At 47.6% G+C, this 14,968-nt stretch overlaps 1 protein-coding gene across 2 annotated transcripts in view; it reads right to left on the bottom strand.

Moving 5' to 3' along the window:
- The window catches only part of ERCC8 (ERCC excision repair 8, CSA ubiquitin ligase complex subunit), a 44,302-nt gene that overhangs the window by 7,785 nt on the left and 21,549 nt on the right, over positions 1 to 14,968 (bottom strand). For both annotated transcript variants that reach the window (XM_074994272.1, XM_074994273.1), the window contains 3 exons: positions 12,098 to 12,201; positions 5,629 to 5,753; positions 370 to 567 (listed from right to left, as the gene is read on the bottom strand). In XM_074994272.1, coding sequence (XP_074850373.1) covers positions 370 to 567; positions 5,629 to 5,753; positions 12,098 to 12,201 — 427 coding nt within the window. The remainder of the gene's footprint in view (positions 1 to 369; positions 568 to 5,628; positions 5,754 to 12,097; positions 12,202 to 14,968) is intronic.

Here is a 14,968-nt window from a genome sequence, read left to right as displayed (position 1 = left end):
CACAAGGAGAAAATACAAAGTAGTAAAAGTTCTGTATCAGACAAGGGCATAGCAAATGCTACTGGCAGGGTTTTTACAGCCAGAAAAATTGAAAGACATTTTTGGACAGGGAGAGTGACTGATAAGATAACTCACTGGTAGTTTGCTACCAACAGGCATGGTAGATACTCCCTCTCTTGATTTTTGTAAAATCAAGATAAGATAGCCTTTAAACATACCCAACTTTCTGGACTCAATATAGGAATATCTGGATGAATTCTATGGCCTGTGTGGGTCAGATTAAATGATGCAATGAACCCTTTCTGGACTTAAAATCTAGAAACCTGTTATTTTATAAGCATTCTAAATTCCCGTAAGTACTTCACTTACCTGAAAGTTAGGCTGAAATACACAGCAGTCAACAGTACTATAATGTCCCCTAAGCATCGTTATCAGTTCTCCTGAGTAGACTGTGTAGACAGCAATGGTGCTACCATATGGTACAAATGCAAATTCTGGATCACAGCCAGTGGAGATGGTGAATTTGAGTCCTTTTCTGCTTTCATTACAGACTTTACCGTAGTTCACCTATAAGATGCAAGATTAAGCTGTTAGCAAATGATATACAAAGCTAATTCTTGTAGTTTAATTCTCAAGCTTCTTGTTATTTTGGAATTTAACACAACTGTGAGCTTTCCAAATGCTTACACCTTATTTTTTGTGTTCCAAGGTTAGGGGAAGAAGCATAATGAATAGGGTAAAAAGCACTGAGTGGAAGATACAGGACAATACAGTTTCTATAGAGGATGCACCTGCTAAAACTGGCACTCTCTTGTCTGGCAGTGTCCCAGCAGGATGAGGGATCTTGCTGGACCAGACAGCCGGGACAGGAGGGCAACCAGCTGGTAGCCCGGTGGGTGGGTGCATGTGTGTGCGTGCGTACATGCAGTGCACGCATGTGCGGCAGCAAGGTTGGGCTGGAGATGGCTTCCCCAGCAGCCCCCTGCAGGGGGGCAGTGAGAATGGAGCACTAGCTGCAGCTGTGAACTCGGCTGCGGTGGCAAGTTGTGGCTGGAGAGCCAGGGAGCTGCAGCCAAAGGGCAGCCAGGGATGGGGCCATTAATTTCCTCTATTCTGGCAAAATCCCTAGTCTGGGACCACTGACATCCGAAGGGTGCCAGACCAGGGAGGTGCAATCTGTTCTATATTTGTAATACAAGTAATCTAATTTTTTCTCATTCTGAACAGTGAGTGATGGAGCAGAATTCAACTGGGATTGACAAGTGATGTGTGTTAGGCAGAAGGCAGCCTAAAATCACAATATGAAGTATGAGAGAATAGATTAGGTATGCTGATGGCATTTTCTGGTTGATAAGGGGAAGAGAACTGGGAAAAGAGCATTCATGGGACAGTACAATAACCAGTATTAAGACTGTTTGTGGATCTCTAAATCTGCATTTCTGGCTTTCAATTATTTAATTTCTTTTCAAGGCCAATGTCTCAAAAAGGCTATTTAAGTTCAAGTATTTGTCTTTATCTGCAACTCTATCAATTATTTTTGTTTGGGAATTTCTTGTAAGTTATTTAAATTTTTGATTCACATTTGTGATGTCAATGTGTCAAACATTTCAAATATAAGTCAAGTAAATGGATTTCTCTCTGGCACTGTATTTTTTGAACTATTTAAAAGGCAGTTCTGAAATTTTAAATTAATGCACATAGGCTCTCAGGTGTATATTAATTTTTATGCCTTCTGCTCAACATATCAGTTCTCTGTATAATCACATCTCAATAAAACGTTCTGTGCAGGCCCTCTGATGCAAAACCACTTACTTTCCCAACAGAACTTGAAAATAATTGCTTGTGCATTCACTGAACCAGAACCATTTACCTTCCAGAAATTAAAAGCTCCACCAACCATGTCCATAAATACTACTTCAAGTGTTGAACCAGAATCATGTGATTTATGAAGTTTATAGTCTCAGACTATACATGGAATATTGTGTGTTCTGCAAGATCCATGAAAACATTTCTAAGGACAGCACATATATGACAGAACTCTCAGAGATATTTCCATTAAGTCAAAATTTTTCATATAACCCAAGAAAATAGTCCCATAATTTTTTCTTGATGAAGAAATCAAAGACATTAATGAAAACAGGAGTACAATTCTGGAATCACTAACCAAACTATTCTTCACATGACTACTTAAAGAAAATGGATTTTTTTTTCCCAAACGTGAGAATACTTTTCCGCTCCCTTCCAGAGTCCCAGAGCACAAAATAGAAAACTAAAATCACACGCAGACACACAATAACTTCTCTAATCTCATTTTCCACCCAACGTTTATCTTCTGGCCAGAATTCATACATGAGAACTTTCAGGTTAGAAAAAGGATTTTCACACTCATGAAAATGAGAGGAGGGTTCAAATCTGTCTACTGAAATCAGAGTCACAATCTTAATTACAGGTTCTACCTTCCAAAACCAGCACTTTCGGGTCAGCAACATCCATGGTGTTACAGGAACAAAGAGCCCCTGGCCCCGAGGATGTTCTGGCTCCAGCATACCAGGGGAGCAGGGCTGCCAGCCTGGTTGGGGCTGAAGCTTCACCAGGAGCCCAGCCAGGTCTGAAGCTGGTGCCACGCTGGCAGCCCAGCTGGGAGTTAAAACCGGTATCTCAGGGCAATAAAGGGTTGTGGCTGGCATCCTGGCCAGGGCTAGAACCTGGTTCTGAAGGGCCTGCAGCTGGGGCCTCAGCTGGCAGCCCAGACTTCCCTTTGTCTGTCAAATTCACACGTTTAGGACTGGTCAGGTCCTGAAGGTGCCATATGAGAAAGGTGCAACCTGTATAACAAAGTAACTACTCCACAGTGCCCCGATGGAGAGTGAGGTTAGTATGTGCATAGAAGCAGCCAGAGCCCAGCGGGCTCAGATAAAAGAAGTCACAGTGCCTTTGCAGAAGCTCCTCTGTAGCCACTTGAGTTAGTCTGGCTGCATTCACTTAAGCTGAGGACTTGAGAAATTTAATCTTCCAACAGAGGCCCCCCAAATGGGGACAGAGAGGAGCCTTCAGAGAGGCAGATCCACCCAGCCCTGCTCCAGCCCTGACTGCACCTACACCCCTGGCTCCTGACCCCATCATCAGTCTCAGCACTGTTCTATTCATAGCCCTACTCCTGCCCTAACATTGGCTGAGGGTGGGACTAGGAGCAAAGCCACACCTGGCTGCAGGCCCGGTTGCTAGCTTCCACTAGAGCCCAGCTGTGGACCTGTTCCTGCCTCCAGTTTTGGCTCCTGGCTATGGCTCTGCTTCTAGACCCAACCTCCAGCTGTGGCCACAGCCTTGGCTTTTTGCCCTGTCTGCATATCCCTGATCTCAGAGCTGCAGTCCTGCTCCCAGCCTGGCTCCAGTGGGAGCTGGTGAGGGCATGACTCTCAAAATCCTAGGGAACCATTGCTGTAACAGGAAGTGATTTAGCCAGGTTTCACAGCATGGCAAGTCCTGGTGGACAAGGACCGACACACAGAGCAATAATCTGGGATATAATTCTTGCCCAGCAGAAAACAACTTGTGCCTCCCTGTCAGCTCCAAGAGTAATCAAGGGGTAACCCAACAAGCCCACTGCATGTACACAAAAAGAGGACTGCAAATACTATCTAGAAATATGCACTAATACCTAAAAAATGTATTTAAGAAACAGCACTGTGGGATAAGAGGTGGACACCAAGTTCGGTATTGCTGCCACAGACAGGAAGAAACAAATGAGGTGGTCAAGCCCACTCTGCCCAAGATCACGCAGAGCATATACATGGCCCCAACAGATGCTACTGATCTAAATTTCTTACCTCGCACACATGAGATGTAGGCACACTGTAAGTGGGATTCACACAAAGAATATTAGAAATGGTAAACTTTGCTTCTGTTTTTGTAAATCAAAACCCCTATTCAAGAGTGCAAATACTACTTCTCTCTTTTTGCATTCATTTCTTTTCAAGTAAGACTATAACCTAGTGCAATAGGCCAAGTTCTCCTTGCCAACTCAAAAAGGATATCAATATTTACTCAGAATCTACAGTAACTCTGTGATACACTAACAACAAGCAGTCCTGTAGCAATTTAAAGGCTAACAATTTTATTAGGTCTTGAGCTTTCCTGGGTAAAACCTACTTCCTCAGATGACTGTGAGCAAATGCCTCTCACAGCCTGCTCTATAATGAAAGCTACAAAACATGAAAAGCCAAAAATTCACCCTCTTTCTGGAATTTTGATTGTATTATCAAAAATTATATTGCTGCCTGCATTTAGGACAGATTAACCCAGATGGTTCAGAGCCAGTGATGATCACCTGAGTTAATGCTGCTGTCATATCTAGGTGGAGTACTGAGCCATTTTGCCTCATCAGAACCCACTAATTTCTTCCCAGCGGCATCAATCCCTTCCAACAGGGAAAAGTTTCCAGTTTTTCATGCTCACTTTTGGGACTTAATTTGTTCCCACTAATGGGAGTATTTTGTCATTTACTTGAATGGGAGCAGAATTTAGCCCTCAGCTTGTACTTTTGGGGATGGGCTGCCATTTACATTTATATTCTTAATCAAATGTTATAGAAAGTTTCAGAACATTGTAGTAGCACTAGAACTGTATTTTCACTGAGACTATATAGCTAATCATCTCTAGGAACCAGCGGCAGAAGCGGTCTGAAGCAAGAGAGCAGTGGGAGCAGTGAAAAGAGGAAAGATTGGTGTGTGATCTGGGATACCAAGAATTACTTGTCCCTACAGGAAAACCCACAGCCTTGGTGCAATTTGTGTCTCCCTGCCCCGGCCTCCCCCTCCTTTTTTTTTTAAATGAAGAAAGGCCTTTAAAACTACCTAAAAAGGTTCCATGATCAGTTATGGGTTAAACCACTGAGAAGCGACCCTCTGATGTCTAAAAGAGCAGGGAACATGCAGATAATACGAGTCCACCAAGCTGCATAAAGAGCTGCAGCTTACTTCTCCCAGGGGCCATTTCAGAGTGAACCTGGGACAGGAAAGGAAGGATCTCCTTGTCTTATCTCAGGAAGCTTGGGCTGTTCAGGGTTTAATTCTCACCGCACCTTTCTGTTTGAGTCAATGAAAGACTATTTTGCTTACTCTGTGGAATGTAAGGCTCAGGTGGACCATCCTGAGTTGAATAATGATTTGACTGCTACAGAACTAGGCAAGCTCATTTAGTGAGATACTCCATTGTTCAGACAAGCCACTTGACCATGATATTACTGGCTACTGGAAAAAGGAAAAGGCTATCACCTACTGCTAAAAGGAAGCTTTTCCATAAAAGTTGTTCAAACTTATTTGGACGATTACACCTAATGACAAGTGATAATTCAGTCTTCATATTGTGAAAAGTAGATTGACAATCAATTTGTTTCACACAAGCTGCTAACAGTCAATGGATGTCAGTTACTACTAGGTTGATCTGGATTCGAGCTCCTTTCACAAATGAATGGTTTTAGAGTCTCATTTTCAATTCAAAAATTACACAGCAGTGTGCACCATCAGATCAACTTTCAAAGTTAAATTACACATCACAATTAGACCACTGGTCTACTACTCTATTAAAAACAACCAGGAAATGCTAGTGAAGGTTCTTTAAAAATCTTACCAATGTGTTTTCCCCACTAGAACTATTCCAGAGTCTCATCCGGTCATCTGTACCAGTAGACAGAAGATGAAGTCCATCGCTTGTAAAGCATAAGCCATTAACTCTTCCATTATGAGCAGTGTTTGCTGTGAGGAAAATATGAGCATGTTTAGATTTTTAGGGAAGAACTAACTACTGGAACCACTTATCAATGGGATGAGGTAACTTTTGAAAATAAGAGAAGTTACTGACCGTAGTAACGATGGTTCTTCGAGATGTGTCCCCGTGGGTGCTCCACAATAGATGTCGGGCTCGCCTCGGCGCCGCAGATCAGATCTTTCCAGCAGTTTCTGCCGGACTGCGCATGCGCCGGCGCGCGCTGCTCCCTTGCACGCTCCCGGCCACGTGCGCGATCCAGTCCCCACCAGTTCCTTGACCAACCGCCTCGGATGCTCCTGAAAAACACTAAACAGAGTTCCGAAGCGGGAAGGATGGGCGGGTGGTGGAGCACCCATGGCGACACATCTTGAAGAACCATCGTTACTACGGTGAGTAACTTCTCTTTCTTCCTCGAGTGTCCCCGTGGGTGCTCCACGATAGGTGACTACCCAGCAGTAACCCAAGAAAGGAGGTGGGTAATCGGGTTATGTGCAGGTTGCCCCCGAAAGGACTGCTGTCGAGAGACGGGTATCCTCTTGGAATATCCTGTGTAGGGCATAATGCTTGGCGAAGGTGTCATAGGATGACCAGGTTGCCGCTCTGCAGATGTCTTTTAGCACAATGCCCTTGAAAAAGGCTGTTGATGCCGCCACCGCCCTGGTGGAGTGAGCCCTAGGCAGGGCCAATAAAGGAGTCTTTCTAAGCTCGTAGCACATTTTTATACACGATATGATGTGCTTCGAGATTATCTGCGAAGAGAGACCTTCTCCTTTTGATCTGGGAGCGAGAGAGACTAGGAGTCTATCCGTTTTTCAGAAGGACTTAGTCCTGTCTATATACAAAGCCAGCGCCTTCCTCACGTCCAGGAGGTGTAGGCGCGCCTCTTTGTTGAAGTTATGAGGTTTTGGATAAAACGAGGGTAAGACTATAGGTTCGTTAATATGAAACTCTGAAGAAACTTTAGGAACAAAGGCTGGATGCAGCTGTAAGGTTACCGCCTCCTCCGAAAATACTGTGCAGGGTGGCGTTGCCATAACTGCCGCGAGCTCACTCACCCTGCGAGCTGACGTGATTGCAAGAAGGAAGATCGTCTTTATCGTAAGGAGACGGAGGGAAACCGTGGCTAAGGGTTCAAACGGTGGTCCTGTTAGCGCGTTAAGCACCAGGTCCAAGCTCCACGAAGGTGGAAGTGGTTTCCGAGGGGGGTACAGGTTTACTAGCCCCTTCAGGAACCTGGTAACCATGGGATGGGCGAACACCGTGGGCCCTTCCTCTTCGTGTCGGAAAGCCGATATAGCAGCAAGGTGGACCTTCAACGAGGATAGGGAGAGTCCGCCTCTCTTGAGGTCCAGTAAGTATTCTAATATTACAGGTATAGGCACGGCAAGGGGAGCTAATTGCTTGGTAGAACACCATGCAGTGAATCGAGTCCATTTCTGTTTGTAAGTCTTCTTGGTGGAAGTCCTTCTGCTACTTTCTAGGACTTATTGCACTCCCTCTGTACATGTGCTCTCTAGGGAGCTGAGCCATGGATTAACCATGCTTGCAGTCGCAGGCCTCGGGGGTGTGGGTGCACTATAGACCCTGAGCTTGTGTGAGCAGGTCTGGCGCCACTGGAAGGGGCATCAGAGGGCGGTCCGACATGCGCAGGAGTAAGGGAAACCATTACTGTCGATCCCAAGTTGGGACTACTAGGATCATTCGGGCTTTCTCTCTCCTGGCTTTCTGCAAGACTTTGTGGATGAGCACAGTGGGAGGAAATGCGTAGAGCAGGGGGCCCTTCCACGAGATCGCGAATGCGTCCCCCAGGCACCCCCGTCCCAGTCCTGCCCTGGAGCAGTATTGTGGGCACTTCTTGTTGCGATGAGTGGCAAACAGGTCTATCTGGGGAAACCCCCATGCATGAAAAATCGGTCCTAGCAGATCGGAACGGATCTGCCACTCGTGTGTGAGTGCGAAATGCCTGCTCAACTGGTCTGCCTGCACGTTGTGAACACCTGGTAAATACGAGGCTTTCAAAGTTATATTGTTGGCGATGCACCAGTTCCACAGGCGGACTGCTTCCACACATAAGGCACGGGACCGAGCTCCTCCTTGTCGATTTATATAAAACATGGTGGAGGTATTGTCTGTACTGATCCCGACCACTTTGCCTTGTATATGGTCTCAAAAGTGTTTGCAGGCATTGAACACTGCTCTGAGCTCCAGTATATTTATGTGCAGCGACTGTTCCGTAGGGGACCACAGTCCCTGCGTCACCTCTTCGCCCATGTGTGCTCCCCATCCTATGTGGGAGGCGTCAGTGGTGAGAAAGATAGCTATTTGTGGTTGATGAAAGGGTACCCCTGTTAGCATGTTCTTGGGGTTTACCCACCATTGCAGGGATCTGCGCACCTCTGTCGTGGGCGACACCACCCTGCGGACGGTGTGTGCTGCCGATTTGTAGACGCTCGCCAGCCAGTGCTGCATGCTGTGCATATGCAATCTGGCGTTCTGTACTACGAATGTTGCTGCTGCCATATGGCCTAGCAGCTGTAAGCACGTTAGAACTGGCACTGTGGGGCTGAAGGTGATGACTTGTACAAAGGAACCAATGGTGTGAAAGCGGGCATCTGGTAGATAAACCCTTGCTGTGATGGAGTTTATGCGTGCCCCTATGAACTGTATATCCTGTGTGGGGTTGATCTTTGACTTCGCCAGGTTGATGATCAGGCCCAGTGAAGAGAACGTGCCTGCTGTAACTCGTATCGTGCGTAGTACCTCGTCTTTCGAGGCCCCTTTCAGTAGGCACTCGTCCAGATATGGGAATATAAACACCCCGTCTCTGCAGGTAGGCTGACACCACTGCCAGGGTCTTGGTAAATACTCTGGGGGCCGAGGAGAGGCCGAACGGCAGAACCTTGTATTGGAAATGTTCTTTGCCAACCATAAACCGTAGAAAACGTCTGTGAGCCGGGTGGATTGTCACGTGGAAATACGCGTCTTGTAAGTCGAGGGCTGCGAACCAATCTCCATCGTCCAGTGCCATAAGTATAGAGGCGACTGCGATCATCCGAAAGCGTTGTTTGCGCAAGTACCGATTGAGGCCTCGAAGATCTAGGATGGGCCTCCAGCCTCCTGTTTTCTTCTCTCTAAGGAAATATCTTGAATAGAACCCTTTCCCTTGGAGTTGCTCCGGCACTCTTTCCACTGCCCCTATAAGCATAAGATAGTCCACCTCCTGCTTGAGTTTCGCTTCGTGGGAGGCGTCCTTTAGATGGGGCCTGGGTGGAGGTCGTGGCGGTGGGAGCGACTGGAAGGGGATCACGTAACCCGTGGCTATGATCTCCAGTACCCATTTGTCTGTGGTGATCTTTTGCCACTGGGCGTAGAATTGTCGGAGGCGATGATGGAACATTAGCTTTGGATGACATTGCGCGATGGTGGTGATAGTGCAGCCCTCGATCTGTCCATCAAACTTGCTGCCTTTGGCCTTGCCCCGAGGAGACACGGCTCTGTTGGGAACGTCGCCTGGGAATTCTGTACTGTTGGTGCTGTTGATGCCGCCCTTGCTCGTAGCCCCTTTGGTAGTGAGCACGCTGGGGTTGATAGGGGGATCATCTTTGCTGAGGGTAATACTTTTTCTTCCTGTATGGAGGGGTATAAATCCCCAAGGTTCTGAGAGTAGCCCTTGAGTCCTTACTGGAATGAAGGACCAAATCAGTTGATTCAGCAAACAACTTCTGTGTGTCAAAGGGGAGATCAATGATCTTCGCCTGTAGATCCCTCGGGATACCCGATGTCTGAAGCCAGGATTCCCTGCGCATGACCACTACCGTAGCTGTTGAGCGTGCCGCTGTATCTGCAACGTCGAGGGCAATCTGAACTCCTGTCCTCGAGGCTGCGTAGCCTTCCTGCACGATGGCCTTCAGCACCAGCTTCTTATCCTCTGGAAGCGAGTCCATGAGGGAAGTCAGCCTGGAGTAATTGTCAAAGTTATGGTTCGCTAAATGTGCTGCATAATTTGCCACTCTCAACAGTAGGGTAGAGGAGGAGTAGACCTTTCTGCCGAATAACTGTAGCTTCTTGGCATCTTCGTCCGTTCCCGCGGTCTTGTACTGAGAAGTTTTCAACCTCTGTTGAGACGATTCCACCACCAGAGAATTTGGTTGTGGGTGACTGAACAGGAACTCCATACCCTTCGCCGGCACGAAGTATTTCTTATCCGCTCTCTTGTTTATAGGCGAAGCGGACGCAGGGGTCTGCCATATCGTGGTAGCGGACTCCATAATTGCTTTGTCAAGCGGAATAGCTATTTTGGAAGACGTCGGAGGTCTCAGGTTTTTGAGGAGCTTATGGTGCTTCTTCTGCACCTCTGCTGTTTGGATGCCTTGTGTAAAGGCCACCCTTTTAAACAGCTCTTGAAACTGTTTGAGATCGTCCGGGGGGTGGACGTCCCCTGGTGCCGTAGCCTCGTCGGGGGAGGATAGAGAGGAACCACTAGGGTAAGCCTCTCTGGATCCCTCTGGGTCCTGTTGACGGTGATACATTTTCTCGCTGGAGGCTTGCGAGGGGAAATCTTGGGGTTCCACAATCGACTCCCCGTGAGATATTTGCGTTTCCGTCCCCATCCGCGATTGCCCTCGGGGATAGTGAACCGTCTGAGGGGACCTGTCCCTGGGGGTATGCCTATGGTGTCTATGCCCCGCATGATAGGGGCGACCATGGCAACATGGGCACGGTTCCTGGGATGGAGACCTGGACCACTCTCGAGGCGCATACCCCCTGCGTCTGGGGGAGCGAGATCGCCTAGTTGATTGAGACAATGGTGAGACTGATTTGTGATAGTACTCCAGGGGGTCAAATCCCAGAAAAGGCGAGGGTGGCCCAAGCCATGGTGAGGCTGGCTGGAGGAACGGGTAGGGAGCCTCAGGGTAGACTGGGGGAGACCCCTGCCTCCTTGTTGGAGTTCGCAGCATAAGGGGAGGGCTTAGGGAGAGCAGCCCTGCAGCCCTGTCTGGAGAAGGGCTGCGGTGCCGGGTTTTCTCTGCTGCCTTTCCCCTCCTCTGTGGGGCTGACTCCGCCTCTTTCTGCGTCGGGGATCTCGGCCCCGCTGTCGGCGCTGCGCTCGGCACGCTTCGCTGCGGTGCCGCGCAGGTGGTCTCCCCCGGCGCCTGCAGGCTGCGTGCCTGCAAGCTTTGCACCGTCGGCGCCCCGTAGGTCTGTGCCGCTAGCTGCGGTGGCATCGGTTCTGGCGCTTGCCTGGCCACCGCTCTGCCCGCGGTGCGGGCCGGCTGTTTGATTATCGGAGGCTCAGCCTCTGCCACATGCGGCTATGTGCTGCACCCGTCCCGCTCGCTGTGGCTGCCGGCAGGGATTGGGTTGGCGAGATTTTCCTCTGTTTCTGCACTGACGGGGTGAGGGAAGCCGCCCTTCTTTTATGGCCCCCCGCGGGTCCCTCTTGTTGGGGCCGCTCCGGCATGTCTGGCTGGAGGGCCTTGTCAAAGAGCAGCATTTTTAGCCACATTTCTCTGTCCTTCCTTGCTCTAACCGTGAGCTTTGCGCAGAAGGGGCATTTTTGGGTGACGTCAGATTCCCCCAGGCACCTAATACACTGACTGTGCCCATCGGAGGCCGGCATAGCTTCGCGGCATGACTCACACTTCTTGAATCCTGAAGAGGACATTGCTGTGAGTCTTTGAGTTGTTAATAGGGTACTTAGCACCTTTTCTGTGCGTGTTCCCCTCTCGGACCCAGCCTGCCGCAGCAGGAGGCCTAATGGCCTTACGTCCCCGTGCCTCCGCTGCTCCTCTTGTTACTAAGGCTTTTATAAACTTTTTTTTTTTTTTTTTTTTTGCAATAAGAAAAATAACTAGCTAACTTGAAGACTGAAAGACTGAAAAGAAATTCTAAAAACACTTAAAACATTAAATACGCTGACTCTGGCCGCAGCCTGAGCGGATTCCGTCTGCAGCCGATGGCGGTTAAGAAGGAACTGGCGGGGACCAGATCGCGCACGTGGCCAGGAGCGTGCAAGAGAGCGGCGCGCACCGGCGCATGCACGGTCTGGCAGGAACTGCTGGAAAGATCCAATCTGCGGCGCCGGGGCGAGCCCGACACCTTTCGTGGAGCACCCACGGGGACACTCGAGGAAGAACTTTAAATTCCTATTGATGTCAAACAGAGCTAAGATTTCACACAGTATGCCTTTCAAAAGGTTAGGCTCTAGTTTAGCCAGAAGTTCCCCAGTTTAATACAGGAGTTACCTGGCGAAATTCCGTGGGCTGTGTTATGCAAGAGATCATATTACATAATCACAATGGTCATTTCTTGCATTTAAAACTGTGATTACCTGCTTCAGATGATGCTTTTGACTTCTCCCCGTTGTGCTGATCAAGAGTAATCAGACATCCAGATGCTCTCCTCACATCCCACAGTTTTACTCTACTGTCAGCACTAAGAAAAATAAATTGTATGGATTTAAGGATTACAAAAATTGCTTCCATCCATCCACATATCTTGCTGTTAAGGATCCAATAAGTGTTGTCATTTTAGGTTGAATTCTGATCTGGTCTACATCTTGTCCCATCACACTGAAGCTAATGAGAATGCAGTGTGGACATCAAGTTAGACAGAGATTCTTGCTCATCTTCACAATGTCTGAACATTGTACTTGTTATTAAAAGTATTGCACAAGTACAAGAGTATGGCTTGCAAAAATGCTGAGGAACAAAATAGAAGTCTGACTAGTGCAAGGACAAACAATATGCCCGTGTAATTAAAAATAACAACATAAAAGCAGAAACAGATTGTGTCCATATCCTGTAAATTGGTAGACAGGCCGCATGTTTTGCCTTCAGCTGAAAATATTAAAAAGACACTTGTTCTGGAGGAGAAACTCCAAATTGTACCCACTTTACGTAATGCATATATTCATCTCGACATAAAGTCTACTTAATTTCAAATACATACACACAACAAAAAAGGACTACGAAAGTTAATACCAAAGTTTAACAATAAGAAAATGTCTGCATTCTTGAGTGAATAAGATACAAACTGTTGGGACACCAATTTTCTCTGCAGCCTTTACAAACAGACTTCATTCATCTAGACTCTGTCTTTCTTATTATTGAAGACAGGTCATAAACATACCATACTCTGACTCTGTTTGGATTTTTGTAATTTTAGAAACAGCGTCCAGTCACAAAAAATGAGCAGAGGGACACAGTAGAAAGAGTAGCTTGTCCATGATCTCAATGTGGTCAGCAGGAAAACATGGGTTTTTAAAAATGAAAATATTAAGCAAAAGACATCACAGTTTTTTTCTCTCAGGTTTACAACCTGACAACGCACAGCTGTCTCTCTAATCTGGAACTCCCTCGTCTGGCAAATGCCATAATCCAGCATGATTTTACTTATGTGAACAACCACTTATGGGTGTAGCCAAGTTTCTCGTGCTCCCCTAAAGTTTGTTTATATCCACCAGTACTAGTTAAGTGTCCTGTGCTGTTATTTAGCTGTAATTTACTCCTAAATGTCTTCTAAGAGATCAGTAAGCAGTGGAAGTGTTGGTAATGTGCTAGAAAATACTGACCTCCCATCATTCAGAAAATTCTCTTGTCTGACACCAGTCAGGTCCCACGGGTGCCTGATGACAGACGTTCAGCCTGTACTTACAGGTTAACCAATTTTTGGCTTTTTCCAATTTTTTACTTTTAGTTAAAATTAGGCAACTAACAAAGTGCAGTCACTTACAGTTTTACAGTTTACAGGAATAGTGAGTTATAGCAAATTTAACAGGAGCTGCAGGTAACCAGCTATAAAAAATTCTCTTCCCAGCAGAGGGCTCTCTGAATACTGTGTGTCAACTCAGATAATCTGGTTAAATGTGTTAACCACTTTGAAGTCCTGTACTGGTTGAATGTTAGTAAATATGAGTAATTTCCCTGGGAACACAAACCTTTGCATTCATGTGGCCAGTCCCAGAACAGCCTACAAGATCTGAGCTACAACATGCACCATTAAAACACAGAACAGTCTTTCCTCCTCTTTAAACCTGCTGCCTATAGTAACCAAGAGCTGGTGACTGGAGTGTGCAAAGTGGGGGCGGGGGCGGGCATGACATTTCCTAAGGGGATGCAGCACTATCGGCTGCTGAGTCTCAGGCTCATCCATCTCATTAAAAATGTTGAAATACGTTACATTTTTTATATACATGTATTCACATATATACACTGATTCATAAATTTTTTTTACATTCTACATTCTTATATTCTTATATGTGCCAAAAGGGGTGGGGAGGATTGCATATGAACTTAACCAAAATTTCCATCTCTTTGGACTACATTACACCAGTGGTTCCCAAACTTTTTGGCAACACGCCCCCTTTTGATTTTTGAGAAACCCTCACACCCCACTGCCTCTTCTTTACAATCCTCCAACCCCCTTTTAACAAAAAATTCAATTGTAATTTGAAATACACACAAAAACTTGACATAAAATGTTATTTAAAATTAAAAATAAGCACAAATAATTTTTCTTGGCCCTTCGTGGTTGCCTGGTGCAGCCCCAGCTGGCCAGTAGCCTGAGCCCCATGCCAGCCTCCAGAGCTGCCCATACTAGCCACGTGCCTGCCCAAGCCCCATGCCGTCAGCCCCCGGGGTGAGCCGTCCACATACCCGCGAGCCACCTGAGCCCTGTGCTGCTGGGACCAGACGCCCATGCACCAGCCACTGGCCAGGCACCCGAGCCGCTCGTCCAAGCCCCACACTGACAGGACCAGCTGCCCACCCACCATCCTGAGCTGCCTGAGCCCCACGCTGCCAGGAACAGCCACCCACCCACCCGCCAGCCTGAGCCACCCAAGCCCCATGCTGCTGGGGCCAGCCGCCCAAGCCCCGCTGTGCCTGGACCAGCCGCCTGAGCCCCTCGAGTCCCACAAGCTGGAGGGCCGCCTGAGCCCTGCAAGCTGCCCACCCGAGCCCCCTTCCCTTCCCTCCCACAAAGACAGGCACCCCCAGCCCCCCATCTAACCCCATCCTCCTCCTCCTCTCCCCCAAACCACACACACTCTCATTTGCAGAAGGCAGCCAACTCCACGTGGGTCTTTGCCGGCTGCCTGCTCTTTATAGCAGCTGCGCTGGGTCATCCACATAAAATGGCAGGGGCTGAGTGAGAGCTTGAAGCAATGGCTGGATCTTTCCTCAGGTATGGGCAATGATGG

Source organism: Carettochelys insculpta, chromosome 5 (assembly GCF_033958435.1).
Source record: "Carettochelys insculpta isolate YL-2023 chromosome 5, ASM3395843v1, whole genome shotgun sequence".
Lineage (NCBI taxonomy): Eukaryota > Metazoa > Chordata > Testudines > Carettochelyidae > Carettochelys > Carettochelys insculpta.
This window is presented reverse-complemented; position numbering and strand designations above follow the sequence as displayed.